This window comes from Lutjanus erythropterus, chromosome 5 (assembly GCF_056507025.1).
Source record: "Lutjanus erythropterus isolate fLutEry1 chromosome 5, fLutEry1.hap2, whole genome shotgun sequence".
Classification (NCBI taxonomy): Eukaryota; Metazoa; Chordata; class Actinopteri; order Lutjaniformes; family Lutjanidae; genus Lutjanus; species Lutjanus erythropterus.
Window position 1 is genome coordinate 29,612,084 of NC_139321.1, and position 17,316 is coordinate 29,629,399.

The 17,316-nt window shown below is 39.3% G+C and overlaps 1 protein-coding gene across 1 annotated transcript in view; it reads left to right on the plus strand.

The window, feature by feature from the left end:
• Nucleotides 1-1,630: 1,630 nt before the first annotated feature.
• glra4a (glycine receptor, alpha 4a) overlaps nucleotides 1,631-17,316 on the plus strand; it is a 72,226-nt gene continuing 56,540 nt past the window's right edge. The window contains exon 1 of the mRNA XM_084719554.1: nucleotides 1,631-2,155. Coding sequence (XP_084575680.1) covers nucleotides 2,088-2,155 — 68 coding nt within the window. The 5' untranslated portion in view covers nucleotides 1,631-2,087. The remainder of the gene's footprint in view (nucleotides 2,156-17,316) is intronic.

Consider the following 17,316-nt stretch of genomic DNA (forward strand, 5'->3'; position numbering starts at 1 on the left):
AGAGGCTAAAATACGACACATCTAAGGACGTAATGAACTGTAGTGTGTGCTGCCAGTTTCCCCAACCCAGCTGATAAATCTAGCCAATTTTTCACCTGAAATGATGCCTTCAGGAAATGCAAAACATCACAAATTCATGGAAAAGTGGGCAACAAAAATATCTCAGTTAATTAATGTTGTGTCAAGTTATGTTAAACTGCTTTTTCTGTATTGTTTTTATAAATATGAATGTTTATAGTAGTACTTAAAAATACTCAGCCTTGCATCCAATTTTGTTCAGTGGCAGCTTGTGTTATTGTAGTGAAAAATTCCTCTGCAGCCCAAAAAGTATTTTCCCCCATAAGCCACAAACATAAAAGAGACATCTATAAAAGTGTTGACAGGACACCTCTGTCTGTCACTGCAAACAAGCTCAATTATGGAAAATTGATTTAAAAATGTGTGACCTCATCACAATGTGGAGTCTACAGGCCAAGCTGGAACTTGTGGGCGGAGCCAGTGGGAGAAACACTACTAGCATATTCAAGAGGCTGCAAACTGCTGAAATAAACCTGGAAGCTGGAAAAAAGTTTTTCTTATGGGCCAGTGATAAGTGCTATCTATCTGCGTCTGGTAATTTATCCTTTGTTATATTATAAAGATTAGCATTTATTTTTAGCTTCTTTTTTTAATGCATGTTTCTGTCCACCTGATTAGTGCAAGTCTATCTGGTTTTACAGCTGCTTAATGTTCCACTATTCTGGTCACTAACTTTGTCTGCCTGCAGTTTGGGGTTGAGCAGGTAGTGAGCAGTGGGTTTGTCTGAGCTTATCTTGCTGAAAGAGGGTTGGTAGGAGGAGCTTGCTGCCACCAGTCTTTGGTGTTGAGGGGAACTGCAAGGACGGGTAATAATTTTCTGTGCGTTCATTACTGAGCAACTGCTTTAACATAATACCCAGTTTTTTGGCGCTGGCAGTAAGGCTGGCAGTCACTAAATTAAGTCCAGAGTGTATATTTTTGGGGTGGTGGGTTTTTGTTTTCCAAATAACATGCTTAGCTTCACATTGACGAGCAATTGACAGCTATAAACAGCTGATCAACTTTAAGTGCAGGACTCATCATCACCTGTTATTGTCAAATTATGACAAAAACTTCCCTGTGGGAACTGGGCCTGGGAAAATTCACTTCAACCACTGACTGTATATTAAAGGATTTTAACCTTTCAATACACCATCTACGGTCCCAACTCACTATTTGGACTGCAGTGTTCATTTTTGTAAGTGCATATGGAACATGTTGCTCCTTTAAACTATTTTAACACTCGCTGTCCCTTAGTGACCTAAGAGGTACACAACATATATATAAACATTCATAAAAGCAAAAAATTCAAGAACCCCCAAACACTAAAAAGTTGGACTCATTCAGAGATACAGACTCAGTATTTCCCCAGTCAACAAAAAAACATTTAGAAACTTTTCAGCACCATTTTCAACCCATTATAAAAACTCTACTCCAGGCTGCACTCCTCCTCACATAAACACCTTCATCATCCTGAAGACCTCCCCCTCCAACAATGTCTCCTCCTACTATAACTGAAATTTTTATTAGTGTTTCACTCCAGCTGGGTCATCACCAGAATGTGTCCAACACTGCAATTTAGCTCATCACCACAGCCATCACTCCCTCCGTCCTAATTGAGCGTAATTACACAAAACAAAAGCGACCGCTCCTTTAAATCTTCACCCCTTTTTTTAAATTTTTTTGAAGCGGGGAGGGGGATACATGAGAAGAAACCACACTGTCACAAACTCACACGCAAACTGACACTCCCCTTTCAAACAGGCACCAGCATACTGACTGAGTGACTGACCAGCCGCCTGAAGCAGAGAGCCCGCTGCCTGCCTGTCTGTGTGGATGTGTGCAGCCCTTTGGACTTGGTGGGAGGGGGAGAAGTTTCCCCAAAGACGAGCTTGGATCACTGAGAGAGACGATGCCTCCTTCCTCCTCTAGCCCAGTCTCACCAGCGGCTCAGTGGATTTGCTGATTTCCCGAAATTTATTTTTCTGCAAGTTATTCAACGGGGCTGAGGAGAGATTTTGAGCCAGAGGATGCTCCCACAGGTCATTCGGATTCTGTATGTCTTGTCTTTCTGCTTTTTCCAAGGAGGCTTTATCAGGTGAGGCGCGCTGATATTTTTTTTGTTCTGTGTGTTTGTGCGACTTATATCTTCTCTCATCAGATTGACATGAACTTTTCGACCAGTAGAATCGACGCTATATTCGCTGTTACCACCACATCTGTCATTTTATAGACTTTTCACTTGATTTTTACGCTGCGCTCTTGATGATTATCCATTGTTTGTTTGTTTTATTGTTGGGGCGAATAAACGGGTTTAAGCTACCTTTAACTAACCACATATTGGCTGTTTAATCAACTGTAACTGAACGAGGTAAAAAGCCTGTTACAAAGCGGTGTGTGCGAGCAGACGTCAGCGTGATTTCACGCACAAAAAAAAAAGAATCTATAATTTTACGCACAGAGCGAACTGGGATCTTTTGTCATCAACTCTGACAATAAGAATTTGGTATTACTGTCAGCTGGTAGCAAATGCAAATTTATTAGTAAGCCGACATGCAAACAATTTTCTATTTTAAAAGGCATCAGATATCAAACCCTGTTGTCTCAGTGCCTAGAGAAATCCTGTCCTGGTCGCAAACTACCTGTGGAATTCTCGCTTGGATTGATTGCTGGGTTTTGGGGGGAGGATAAAGTGTAACGTCAAGACTCCAATGTGCGATATGATATTAATGAGGCGATTATACCAACATGTTAAGAACTGTTAACAGGAGAACATCCTATTCATTGCTGAAAGATTGCTCAAAGGGATGCAAGTAAGGATTATATTCATTATCAGTGAATCTGTCGATTATTTTCTCGATTCATCTGTTATTTTTGGTGCATAAAATGTTGAAAAATGTTGATCACTGTTTGCTAAAGCCCAAGGTGATGTCCACAAATGTCTTGATTTGTCCACAACCTAAATATATTCAGTTTACTGTCATAGAGGAGTAAAGACTCCAGGAATATTCACATTTAATAAGCTGAAACCAGAGAATTCTGACATTTTTTACTGAAAGAAATTACTCAAAATGATTAATAGGTGATTAAAATAGCTGGGAATGAATTAATAGTTGCTAATTAATCAATTAACAGTTTAGCAACATGTGAACAAAGAGCTCACTAAGAGACATCCCATTCATTGCAGAATGATGTCACATATACACAGGGAAGCATCTCCTTTCAGTGAATCTGACTAACATTTACTCATCACATATTCCTTTTGGTCTATAAAATGTTGAAAAATATTGATCACTATTTGCTAAAGCCCAAAATGTCTTCAAATGGCTTTTTGTCCACGACCCCAAGATATCCAGTTTAAAGTCAGAGATGACGGAAGAAACAAGAACATATTAACACTTGAAAAGCTGAAATCAGAGACTATGGGCATTTTTCCTCAAGAAATTACTCAAAACAATTAAAGCTATAATAAATAACATTTACCTATTAAAATGTATAAAACGCTGAACTAGTTATACATTTTGTTGAACTGCTTACTTACATTATCTGAAATGTTTCCAATAATCTTAAAATGATAGACATAGAACTAGACAGCAAACACAAAGATGGCACCCATTCACTCCAATAAGAACTCCTCACCCAGCACATACTGGGTTTACTTCTGGGGTATGCAGCCAATTGAACATGTGAACAAGTCTTTCTCCCGCTGGCCCTGCCCGTGTGTTCCTGCTCCACCCATAGACTTAACATTGTGATGATTTTAAAAGCGCTTATCTCAGCTCAAAGAAAATCATACAAGTATAAAAGCTCCATGAGTCAAAAATGCAAAATTGAAAGCGTCTTAATTGAGTTTGTTTGCAGTACAAGATGTCCTGTCAATAGTTTTACTGATGTCTCTTTTACAATGATGGCTTATGGGGAAAATGTTTTTGAGCCGCAGCAGCAGTTTTTTGGTGCAATATCGCGAGTGGCCACTGGGAAAAACTGGAAGCAAGGCTGTGCCCAGCCTAAGTTTCATTACATGTCTGCTTCAATCACAGAGAAATCCATAATTTATTCAAAGGTAATGGTGCGTTTCATGCTAGGCATTGTTAGCTAGTTGCTAAAGCTTTCAGGAAAACATGGGATGTCTCGGATACATCGGAGAGTGAGGTGAGTCCACAGATGTGAGTAGACAAAATGTGAATAAAACTTGAAAATACTCTATGGTAGTTGTTTAAAAGTGAAGATAATAGCTCCCGTGATCCCACGCTACTTCACGACATCATCAAACTACATCCTTAGTTATTGTCTTAACATGAGAGAGACCCCTAGTGGCAGAATGCAAATATTGTGTGTTAAATCAATTGATTATCAAAATAGTTACCAATTGATTTGTTAGCTAACAACTAATCAATTAATCAATTAATTGTTGCAGCTCTAATGCATAAATAAGTAAGAAATGGGATTTTGAGATGTTTTCAGAAAAAGAAGAAAAAAGTGTTTGGTCGATTAATGAACCCATCCTTCATCCCAGCCCTTTTTGCTCTGTGCTCCAATAACTATTGAGCAAATTTGGTACCTTGGTCAACTTTCTCTTTCTCCTGTAAAAGCAACATATAGGCTCACAGGCTCTGAGGGTACTAAATGTTAGCAAAGCCTTAGCTAACTAACTAGCTAATGCTCACAAAACAAAGTTAATGATTGATGTAGATTAGCTAGCTAGTTAGCTGTTGTTTTGCTAACATTAGCTCACTTAAAATGTGAATATATGGCACAAGTCGTCCAGCAATGTCTTTTAACCATCTTCAAAATTTGGTCTTCTTTTCAACATAGACTAGTCTAACACATAGTGTATTTAAGTACAGGAAACCGGAAAGGAGAAAGTTGACCAGGGTAATAAGTAGGGCTGCAATTAATGATTATTTTCTTTATCAATTAATCTATTAATTATTTTCTCATTTAATATTAGTTGTTTAGTCTATAAATTGAAAGAAAATTGACAAAAATGTCGATCATTGTGTTCCAAACCCCAGTATGACATCCTCAAATGTCTTGTTTTGCCTAAAACCCAAAGATATTAAGTTTGCTGTCATAAAGAAGTAAAGAAACCAGAAAATATTCACACGTAAGAAGCCTGTTTTTCTTTTAAAATTACTCAAACTGATTAATCAATTATCAGCATAGTTGTAGTCTGTTTATGGACAGATGAAATGAAAAACCTCCCTCTGATGTCTGTCCTTCACCTCTTCAGTGTCTCAGCTTGTCCTCATGTCTCCTCCAACACGTCATGTCTCTATTCCCTCCCTTACCCGCTCGCTCAGAACATCTACCGGCAACCAAGCTCCAGTTTTCCTCCTTCCATACCTCTTCCTCCCCCTCTCTGTCCTTCTTGGTGGCAAAAACTTTTATTTGCAGTGAACACTTTCCTTATTTCATGCCCTGCCAACCTCAGGTGTGAGCGGAAGGGAATTAAGATCTGCATAATCCTGGAGCGGAACAGAGCCGTGACTCCGTGAACCCAGGGGCGAGGAGAGCAGCTCTTAGCCTGGAGAGCAGTCGACTGACAGCACATCCTCAGAGAAATTATATGCTCTCCTACCAGCCACTCTGCTCGCCACACACTGTAGGGAAGGGATCGAGGAGGGCAGGTATAAAAGACAGGCAAGAATCTGATGGAGGTGTGGAGAGGTAGTGGGGGATGGAGAGATGGATGGTGAGAATGGGAATGGAGCAAACTGGGATGGAGAGAAATGCGAACAAGAAATTGAGAGGGTGATTCATTTAGCTGGAGGCGGCGGGGAGATTAGTAAAGTGGAGGACGGGGCTGGGAGATGGAGAGAAATGGTTCAGATAGGAAAGAGGAGATGAGATGGAGAGAGAGAGAGGAGGGACGGTCGGTGTGAGAGAGATGGGACGTGTTGGGGGAGATTTGACAAAGAGATTGTCATGTAAAATAGTGCACAAGCTGGATTGGTGGGATAGGTTTCAGACTGGATGGTCGTCAACAGGAGGAAATGAGAAACGGGAGCGAAAGGTGTAATAAATAAAGTTCATATCGCAGTCTGTGAGGATGATGGCAGAGGGGTTAGGAGATCTGCGTGCGTGTATGTGTGTGTGTGTGTGAGAAAGTCAGTGTTGCGTCTTGTATTGTTGCAACACTTCAGGTCTGTCTGAGGTAAGAAGGAAACCGACGATCTGGATTGCTGAACCTTTTCTGCCTCACAGTTTAGTTGCATGTAGATTTTTTCAGTGGGTTTTAAGGGAGATTTTAATGGAGAATTATGGTACAAAATAAATTTAAATTTGAGCATTTTCAGGGAATAATATAAAATACTTGTTTGATATTTAACACTACGAGATCATGTTTTTCCACATTTTTTATTTGACAACAACAGTCAAAACTCTGAAATGTTAAAGAAGCATGTCCAAATATGAATACAGCAGTCCAACTTGGAGCCACAGACAGTATATTTAATAGGTTGAAATCCCAACCCCTCTTTCCCAGACTTGGGTAAGCTCAGGCAGGCTGACAGGAACACTGCAGGAGCACAAGACACGGCCCTTAGCAAGGAGTGTTTGAAAAGTGGGAAGTAGGGCTGAGCAATGTGGAACAAATTAAATATCACAGTAATTTTTACCTCAGTATCAACATTTATCAACATTGTGACAGTATTGTAGTTATGACTACTGGTAATTTCACAAAATGAGACAAATGAGATCTTTGATAAATAATCATCGGTAATGTGCATATAATGACTAAGTGATTAAAGGCAAATAATAGATAAAATAGTCTGTTGAGTCTAGGAAATTACAACACTTTAATGGAGCCATATAATCAGGAAAAGACAACACTTAGCACGATGCATAAGCCAAAGCACAATGTAACGATATCCAAAATCTGAGACAATATCTAGTCTTATATCACAATATCAATGTCTTGCCCAGTCCTGGGCAGGACGGCAACCTTCATACACTGTGCTACAACTCATACATACTATGTCCACTGTACTGCAAACCTGCTGAAACCCAAAGTCATCTGCTTTAAGATGTGTTTGTCAGGTAAAGAACAAATTCTAGTCATTGATTTACAACAGTGCCAAATGGCTTCCATTGCCATTGCCATTCATTGGGGGTAGGGGGGTAGGAATGGGGGTTTGGAATTGCTATGCCTAAAAAGAATCAGCCATACAAGAGACTAAATAAAAGTATAAAACTTACAAATCTGACTGAATATTCAATGCCACCTTTCACTGACTATATGGCACTTTTTGAGTGAATACTACTGCCCCGTTTTTATCAGAACTGAAAATGTATCGAGGCCCCAGTCGAAGTTGTGAGCACTCAGTTGGGGACTATAACGACACTTGACGTATTGTACAGTTAACTCTGATTTGCTGCTCTCCCATCTGGTGTGGATTGTCATTAACAAGCAGAGCTCAAGTTGTGCTACTTGCATTTGTTCACAGTGGGGTCTTAAACACCAGTTTGTCTGACTGTGTCTCTGTACAGCTGCTGCCCTAACAACTGTACAATGAGAGACTTTTGTTCACTCTATTATGAGACGTTGTATCCAGCTCAAAATGAGCGCACACACGCTGACTTCACCAGTATGTGAAGATCACAACAGTGGACACACAAATTGTGCAAATATATCCACGTTCTCTGGTCATTTGATGTATCTGTTCATCAGAAAATTGAGAGTGTAGCGCAGTGAATTGCATTGAAGTGAAGGGCAGAGAATAGCACCAAGGATCCCTGCTGTCCTTGCCTCTGGTCAGTAAGAGATCATGAGTCAGATGTGGAAAAATCAGAATCCTATCATCCGATGGAACTGGGGCCTCATAAGCTTTGTTATTGGTTGTCTGCTTGATAGTGTGTGTGCTTGTGTTTGTGTGCGTGAACGTGCAGATCTTCACATCTTAAGTGTCAGCAGCACAATTATTGACATAAACAATTATGACTCACAATCTTTGAAGATGAACATTAGCAAATATGCTCGATCCAGTTAGGGATATAACAAGGAAAGTTATTTTTGTCTTCACTGCAAGAATCCTCACTTTATTGCTGTGACATATGTGGAACTATTTTAATGTCCTGTCACTGAGCATACAGGAAATATCCATCTTAACAGTATAAACACTGTACTTGATATTTGCATTTCAGGGTCCATTTTGTTGTTTGGTGGCAGTTTTCTTGTATCCCCACGGACGCCCAATTAAGATGATGTATATGCCACTGAAATACTTCTAGTGCGACTGCAATTTTGTTTAATAACAGAAAAAGTGTTCAGCTATCTAAACAATCATTTTTAAAATGTCAGAAATAAAGACCAAAGTCTTTTAGACTTTCCAGTTTGCACCAATCTCCAAAAATCTGTGCTTAAGGCTGAGAGCTCATTATTTTCAGTTTCAGATCTGTATTTACTGTAAACTCTGCTGAGCAGTGTCCTCTTACAGAACGAAGTTGGGTAAATTTTAATGCAATCTTTTCAGTGAAAGTTGGTCAAAATGATGAGCCTTACTGAGAGTCCATTTGTGTCTCAAATCAACTGCCTATAGCTGTCATGTTATTTGTTTTTATATTTATTTTGTTTTTGTTCTATCTTATAACAGATATTTTTCTCACAATTTGAGCTTTTTTCCAGCTACTTCAGTTTTAAAATTGCAAGTCAGAGGGTGTGAAGTGCAGGGAGGGGAAGAGGGTTTGGGATTAGGTCTGGTCAGTGTGAAGAGGAATAGGTGATAACATTTTGTACCAAATGACGTCTCTTAGGACAGCTGTCCTTGAACACAGCTAACTTTTTTCCTGAACACTAACTTAAGAGCAGCAGAACATTTTCCCTCTGAAATATGAAGTGTGTGTGGTAGCTGTACTGTAAAATAACTTGGAACTCTTGTGATAACTACTGTGGAGTTGCTTTTTTTTTAAAGGCACACTATGCAGGAGTTTTCCAACGATGTATTGAGTCATACAAAAATAGTCCCACACAATCATCACCCACACCACAACCCATCAGAAGAGTGTGGCAGCGCCTGCATCGCAAAGATGCCACGCCCTTCGCCCATACCTTGTTATACTTTCTGTATTTTGCTGGGTTCAGGACGCTTCATCAATGCAAAATATCACTATTTACTATCTTTCTGGTACATTTACAAGCAGCAACTAACAGTTCTCACTAATTGTACCTGTAAGGCTTGATCACAGCGGCATATAAGAAAGCTAAGTCTTCACTGAAATACATTTATTCCAGTAATCGGTACAACCAGGGGATTCATTTGCACAGGCAAAGGTCACCCACACATGTTTTTCATGTTAAGATCAACTTCTATGACCTTTGACACACAAAGTTACGTTGCTAATTGAATGCCAAGGATTTCTTTTATCAGATTAATGCAATTTACACAGATCCCACTCTTAGGCTACACATGACTTTCCTCATGCAAAGTTTTCGTCTTTGCTGCCTCTGGTGTAGGCTGAGGTGCAATGCGTAACATGGTTAAGGCAGCACTTTTCATGGATTATCCACAAACGCACCATTCAGCATCTGTTTGAATCGAAACAACACCAAATTATTGCATTGCATGTTCCTGTGGATCAGCTAATCACAATGATTTTGTGGTCAAGTAACTAAACTGCTTAGAATGAGTAGGCCTAGAGAGGCTGGAGAAGTTGGAAACTGATAACAACGCTAATATGTCTTTTGACATGTGTATGACTTGTCCTGTTAGCGACAGAGCTCACTGACAACTGGCAAGCTTGTGAACTCAAGGAACCCCCTTGGCTTGGCATGTCCCTATCAGGCATTTCAGCACTTAGCAGTTTACCCTAGCCCTGACAGTAGGCTCCATGGCCGTGACTGCCAGCACCAAATCTGTTTTTTGGCACATCTAGATTGTATCCAAATTGATTTTAGACAGTCTAGACACCAAAAAATACATGAAATTTGAGTTTTGCTAACTGGATCTATGCCACATCAGAGCAGCTGAGCATTGCAATGTGGCCCCCTCCATCCAACCGGATGAACTCAACGACAGTTCTCAGTTCTGCACCACAACTTGACAGTACAGTTGTTTGGGGGGCTAGATGATGGATCCCCATTTTACATCCTTGCTTTTCATATGGTGTGGAAAGCTGCACCTCCAGCGTACATAGTTGACGCCTGCATCATTACCACAGCAACCCATGCAGATAGGTTGGTGATGTCTAGACACACCAGTCTGATCTGATCACTTGCAAACAAATTTAATTTGCCTGCAGTCTGAACAAAGCTTAAGTCACCAAACTTGTAGAACCACAGATTTTGTGACAGATGAAGTTTGCTATGCCACTTTCTGCTGTGATGAGGCCTAAAAGTTGTTGATCAAGGACTTAAGCTGCTGTTGAACTCATTGTAAATGTGATTAGATGGTGCATCACAAACATCAATTTAAATCTAAAGCGAATAAGGGCTGAAAGGTAAAGGGACTATATATACAAACATATATATATATTTGAGAACTCTGACTAAGCCAATGTGTGCTGAAAATGCCCCTTTCAGATTACTTGTATCAAAATGGTGGCCTTTTCTTTTGAGGTCCCAACTAAGAAACACCTGTTAAACAGCAGGGAAATGGTGTCCCTCTCAGGAAACACTCTGGACAGAAGTAAACACAATTTAGCCAATCCAAACTTCAAAAGCTCACTCGTTGAGCGAGGACGCAATCTTTCTGTGATAGCTTTTAATTAAATTCTGATGGTAGTCCCAGCTGGTATAGAAGTATCTGCAACAGCTAAGTAATATCTGGAGGCAAGTAAACACGAGAGAAGAGAAAAGCAAACATGGTGTGCCTTCTTTTTTAATTTCACAACCCACAAGGAGTTGAAAAATGTGTCTCGTCCCTTAGAAAAGATGTGCATGTGAAAACTTGGCCGAGAAAATTCCATTTATTGAATCGTGTCTGAATTTGATAACAAAAAAAGAAGAAATCATTTGCATAACAGTTGCATTTACTGTAAGTGTCACATGTACCAGCAGATAACCAAGAGAAAAAACATCCCAATATACAGGGTTTAATTTTTTTTGTACACAGCAGAGTGAAAAAGGGATCAACTGAATGTCACTGAGATTTCACCTTGAGTTAGACGGTCACAGACACATTTGGGGCTCTCTCTTATCCGTTCCGAAAACACAGGAAATCCCCACACACTTGGCTGACACACAGACTAGAGCAGCGAGGAGTGCTGACGAAAAGGAAGCGTGAAAGGAGGACAGATGGGATGTTTACGTGAGTTAATGACTAAAAAATGAGAGCCAAGCTGGAAACAAGAGTCGAACAGACGGTTTGCTCTCCACAGCCAGCACCACCATGAACAGTGGTGGTATACTTATCAATGAAATATGAAGACTCAGGATAAAAAGAAATTCATCAAAAGACAAACAAAGACTTATTTTTTTACACTGGGAAGTTTTTAATTCCATCGAGGATATGCAGAAGATTTAATTGTAACTTGTCAAAAAAAAACTTCAAAACAAGTAATTATTTATTCTGCTCATTCTCAGAGGAATGTCTGGTTTTATTTTTTTTTTCCACAGCTTCTTTAATTTTGTCTTTTTTTTTGTGTCTTGGCAGTGAGCAAAACTAACCCTCCTGATATAAATTTTTTGTCAAGAGTTTGTGAGCACACACTGGAAAACAAACAAACACAAAACACGATTTGTTTTAACTTAAAAATGTTAGTGTCTGGGCTACCCTAAAATTTTAAGTTGACTTCATTTGAAAATACTACTGAGATAAATTGATTAATGATGAAACAAAAAATTGATTTTTCAAATAAACTTGACATTAATTCAGTTGTACTGTAGAAAACATGTTCAATAAGCTTAAATGAGCAATATATGTAACAGTTAAGTAATATGTAACAATTACATATCTAAAAATAAGTACTGCAGCCCAAATAATGAGTTGGAATGATCCATCCATATTAAATACTGTAGCTTGAAATTCTATTTAGTGTACAGTCTGTTCTGTTTCCTCCTGCCTCTCCTCCCCAGACTTGAGGAAGCTCAGACAGGCTTCAGGAGCACTGCAGTAGTACAAGACAACACAACACTGTATTTTAACAATAATTAGCGGGGCCTACACTGTAAGTTGATCAGCTGTTTGTAACTGTCAGTTGTCTGTCAGTGTATTGCAAACCCCTTTATTCTGAAAACAAAAGCTGAGTATAGTGACGGCCTGTCTCACTGCCTGCCAGGCTCCATTAACATATTGCTCAGTTTAACCATTTAACACATCTACGACTTCTAAAAGATTGTTAATGATTTCCAACTCAAAAACAGACATTTACTCATTCAGCGAACATTCAGCATCAATTTCAGCTCGATGTCAGAGAAATTAGTATTTCAACTTCAAATGTTTCCTTAGTTGATTCCACTAAATTCCCATCTGATTTTTGGTTCCACTTCATTTTACACTGAATGGTGCACTAATAAGATGTAACAAGCCATACTTTATATTAAATCAGATTAAAACTAGAAATAATGTGCTTGACAGTACTTATGTGTGATATGTGATTTCACTTTAGTTTACACTGCAGTCCTGTTGTAATGTGCCCCTAAATAACCTCTGAGAAAATCCAATAAGGGTCTAATAAAGGATCTAATACTGTCTGATGAAGAACATATTATTTCTAGTTTTGTCTAGTAGTACGGTTTGTTTCACCTTATTAGTGTACCATTCGGTGTATAGTGTTTAACTTTAAGCTTTAAGTGTATAACTATTATCTAAAGTGTAAAGTAAGTATAAAGTGCGACCAGATTTTTTACTTGTACTTGGCCACACAGTCTAATCTAAAACCCCTAACAAGAAAGCAGTGTCTGACACGGATCTGCCCGTTGCCTCAGTGGGCATTAAATTTGTGTTCGGATATACGGTGGAGGTGACAGCTTACTGATGGTCTCTCGCAGTAAGCGAGCGCCTTCAGTGTTCGGCTGACACCTCCGGCTGAGAGATGTGACTGATGGTTTTCTGCCCATTTCAATCAAACCACATATGACCTTTCTCTGTTTCTGTTAGATGAAATGTGCATAACAACTCCCTTTACCACATCTTAAGACATAGTAATTTTCACTGAGAAGATAAAATAAGCAGTTATGTCCTCAAGGTGTATATCCCCTGAAATATGTCAGTCAATCATAAGATGAGCGTAGAAGCTACTGTGTATTCATTTACGTTAGAAAAATGTTGTTTTTCATCCTGGAAGAGAAATGGGTGTCCTTGTCTACACTGAACTATGTGTTTATGACATGCTTCTGCTGCTGGCCAAAATCAAAAACCCCCCAAGCCACTGAATAATAAATGCATCATGAAGTGTAACTGATGAGCATCAGCTCAGGGTAAACTTTTAATCTCTGCAGAAATGTAGCCGGCTAATGCTAAGCTGGAGGAGCATTAAAATGCAACATTGTCCATTGGCCATGCAGGGAACCACCAAAACCTTTCAGGCATGCATTCACAGAGGTTCAACTCAAAATGTGTTTTTGTGCTCCCTGCACACCACTAGCTTCACACACACGCAGGCTAAAAAGTTGTGCCAGAGGTAACAGCAAGCAGGGAGTTAAATTTATCACCTCATGGCCAGAAACTGTTCTTGCCTGCAAACTGTAATGCACGGAGGTTTAAAAGATTAACCAAAGATTTTGGATAAGAAGAGAGACAATGATGTAGGTCTTTGCTGTGACAACAAACCCATCAAATTATCTAGTCAATGTTTTTATATTAATGATGTATTAAATTACTACTTATAATGTGAAAGGAGTCAGTCACAGTGACAACCCCACAGAGAATTATCACCTGACTCTGATGTTCCTCATAGCTCTATGGATGGTTTTGGCATCTTTTAGCTGATCGTTTTGGTCCATAACTGTATTGTTTAGGTTCAGTCTCAGCAGCAGGCAGCTGCTTTCAGTGAAAAAGCTCTTATAAACCCTAGGGGTATAAGAAAATATTGATACACTTGAGTATCATGATATTATGTTTTGTGATACTATATCAGTACAATCATGATATCATGATACATGCTGAGATTCATGGCAGCGTTTCATTTTGTGTTGTGATTAAACCCCCGACCACTACAGAGAAGTGTTGTTATCTATCTTCACTGTTCTAATTCCATAAAAAGTAAACTATTCAAGCTCAGATCACCTATGCTGATTTGTTGTTTGCTATGTTTACAGCTTGTTGTGCAGTAAGTACAAGTTGCAACAAGTGGCCAAAAAAGTTGAAAAAATGTTTTAAACGTCCAATGTATAAGGTTTACAGGGGTTTGTTTGCAGAACATGGCAGAAAAGGAATATAATATCTACAGAAGGTGCATGTCTTCCACAGAGGTCGCCATGTTGCACCACCATGTTTCTACAGCAGCTCAGAATGGAAAGACGAAAGACTTAGCTCTAACTACAGCCTTTTGCATTTTGTGTGTCCACCGTAGGTTTACTTGCATGCTCGGAAGCAAAGATGACACTAAATCCTACACACTGGTCCTTTAAATCTGAGTTCAGTTTTTGAACAAGTTGTAATATAATCAAATGTTTCAGTTGATAGTTCTGTTTCTTACATGGCTTTGTTAAATAATCAGTTCAGTCTTGTGTGCGTAGGCTTTGGCTTTGACAAGCTTACAGATAAATGTATGCAGACACATATTTGCATATATAGTTCCATACCACAGCTGTTATGTTTGCACCGCAAGCTTGTCTGTTATCAATACTGACAATGACCCAACACAGCAGTCAGACTGCCAGTTTGTAAAAACATTTCAGCACTTGTTATAGTCACAGTCATTGTAAGAAATGAATTGCTCTGGCTGCGAAAGGGAAGTCCAGGCAGATAGCTGAGGCGAGGGCACTGTAGATGTGCAGAGTTCAGGAAGCTTTACTGGGGTTATAAAACCGTGGTTGTTCCTAAGAACACATGTGCTTCTTTATTTCAGCATCCCCCAAACCAAGTCAGCATACTATGTGAACATTGTCAATATGAAGGTAACACAATATGTGACACAGTGGCAAGGTAACGCAATTAAGTGGACCTCTCCACTCTTCTTCTCTGGCCCTAGCAGATTAAAATGGCCACTTATTGACTAGAGCAGCACTTTGGCTCTGAGGGTCTCTGCTGGAGGTCATTATGTTCTCTGCAATTAGGAACATGAAGTGGGGGGACATTATGAAATCCTCTATCATGTCATTATGCCCGATCATACAGTCCATACTGATTAAACCTCAGTTTCAGGAGGAAGGAAAAGTCTAGCGTACAAAAACCATATATGGTTGGACAAAAAGAAACAGTGGGCAGTGAAGTCAAACTGAAGCTCGGCTCTGTAATTGAATCAAAATCACATTAACTGAACCATTAAGAATGACGGAGCTGCAATCAATCAGTAATTACAGAGGCTGTAATTTATCAGCCAATACTGCAGGCTAAAGCTAACAGTAGTAAAGCATACTACACTTATTAATCATTAACTCAATACCAAAATCATTTGCTGTAATTTTAGTTATTTTCACAGGCTAGATTGCCTCTGTGCTACAGTTCAGTGAATGAGTCAGTGAATGAACTACAATCATTAGGTATCTACAGTTTACGATACAATTCACAGAGAGACATTGTAATACCAACTCAGGATTCATCCAGTAAAACTAAAAAAACAGAGAAGGAGAGAAAGATATCTGATAAACAAAGTACATGTATGGACTGTTGAAAATAATCAAGATAAAACCAATGTCAGTGTGAGAATTAGTACACAAGTACACAACTCTTTAACGCCCTCCCTGTTTTGGGGTCCACCTAAATTAACAGATTTATTTATCCTTCTTTTGCAATGACTTTGGACATGCACTTATATTTTAACTGCTTTGACGGACCATGTAGAGCGACAACTTAATCTTTCACTTTTGTACTGTGTGAAATTGTACCTGCGGTTTTTTACATCAAACATTCTTTTTAAAAATGATCACAATCACCTTAGTAGACCTCCACACTTCTTTTTCGTGCTGTGCCAGTCTTGGAGACTGGTCTGGCTGAATCCATTATTATTCTGGTATAGGAGAAAAATCCTCTGGCTTGTTTGAATTTCTTCAAACCAACCATAAAACAATGTAGGTTTAATATATTCTCATCTGTGTCTTGATGTTGCCTGACTGTCACAACCGAACTAGGACTGAACCCAAATGCACGACTCTGGAGACGAGGTCAAATATAATATCTTTTAATAACAAAGTATCAAAGGAAAATCACTCAATCGAGGAAGATCTCAAACTAACAAAAAAAACACTCTGATGAGGAAAAATACTATAAACACAGAAGAAATCAAAATCACTCTTTCGAGGAAAATAACAAGGCAAAGTATCAAAATAACATAAGGCAAAACAAAGTATCAAAGAATACAAAACCTGACTTGACAAAGGTTGTGGAGCAAACAGGCATGGGTTCTCTGGCACACAAGACAAGACGAACTGGCACAGGACAAAGGGAAACACAGACTATATACCCACACACATGAGGTAATGGGAAACAGGTGGAAACAATCAGGGCAGGGCAGACAATCAGACCAGTGGGATCACACAAGGGGGAAGGAGCAAGTTACCTGAAACGAGAGGAGAGTTAGGTGTCAAAATAAAACAGGAAGCCACGAGACAACATAGACACAAGACAAAAACTAAACATAACTTATCCTGACTTCTTGGACATGACACTGACATACAGTGACTGCAGGGTTTTCACCTGATCCTCCAATATTGTGACCAAAACCATGACATTTCCACAGCGTGTCACTGTGTTTACCATTACTAGCTCACTGCAGATGATGAATATGAAACTTCTTTCCATAACCAGTGGGCAAACAGGCAAAAGTGACCAATGCTGTGAACATATTCTTTGCATATTCGTACAACTATTCACCGAAAGAACCAAAGAAATCTGCCTTTTTGGATAATCTAAATCTTTACTAAAATTAGGGAAGACAGAAGAAGGTAAGAAGAATGCCGACTGAAATATTTGGCCATTAGCAGGTTTATTGGCAGGTGCCTACTTCCTGCGGGTCAGACTACAGTCACATAAAGAACTCCATAAAAACTTTGCATTTTACCCGGATGGGCATGGTTTTTCAGGACGTCACTGTGCACGAGCTGATGAGCGAGCTCCATGACTGTTCAGCCTGTGCTGAATACAAACATACAGCATGTAAAACCTGTTTGAGCAGGATACAACACTGATATCAGAATACAGACCTCACATCTTAGTATAT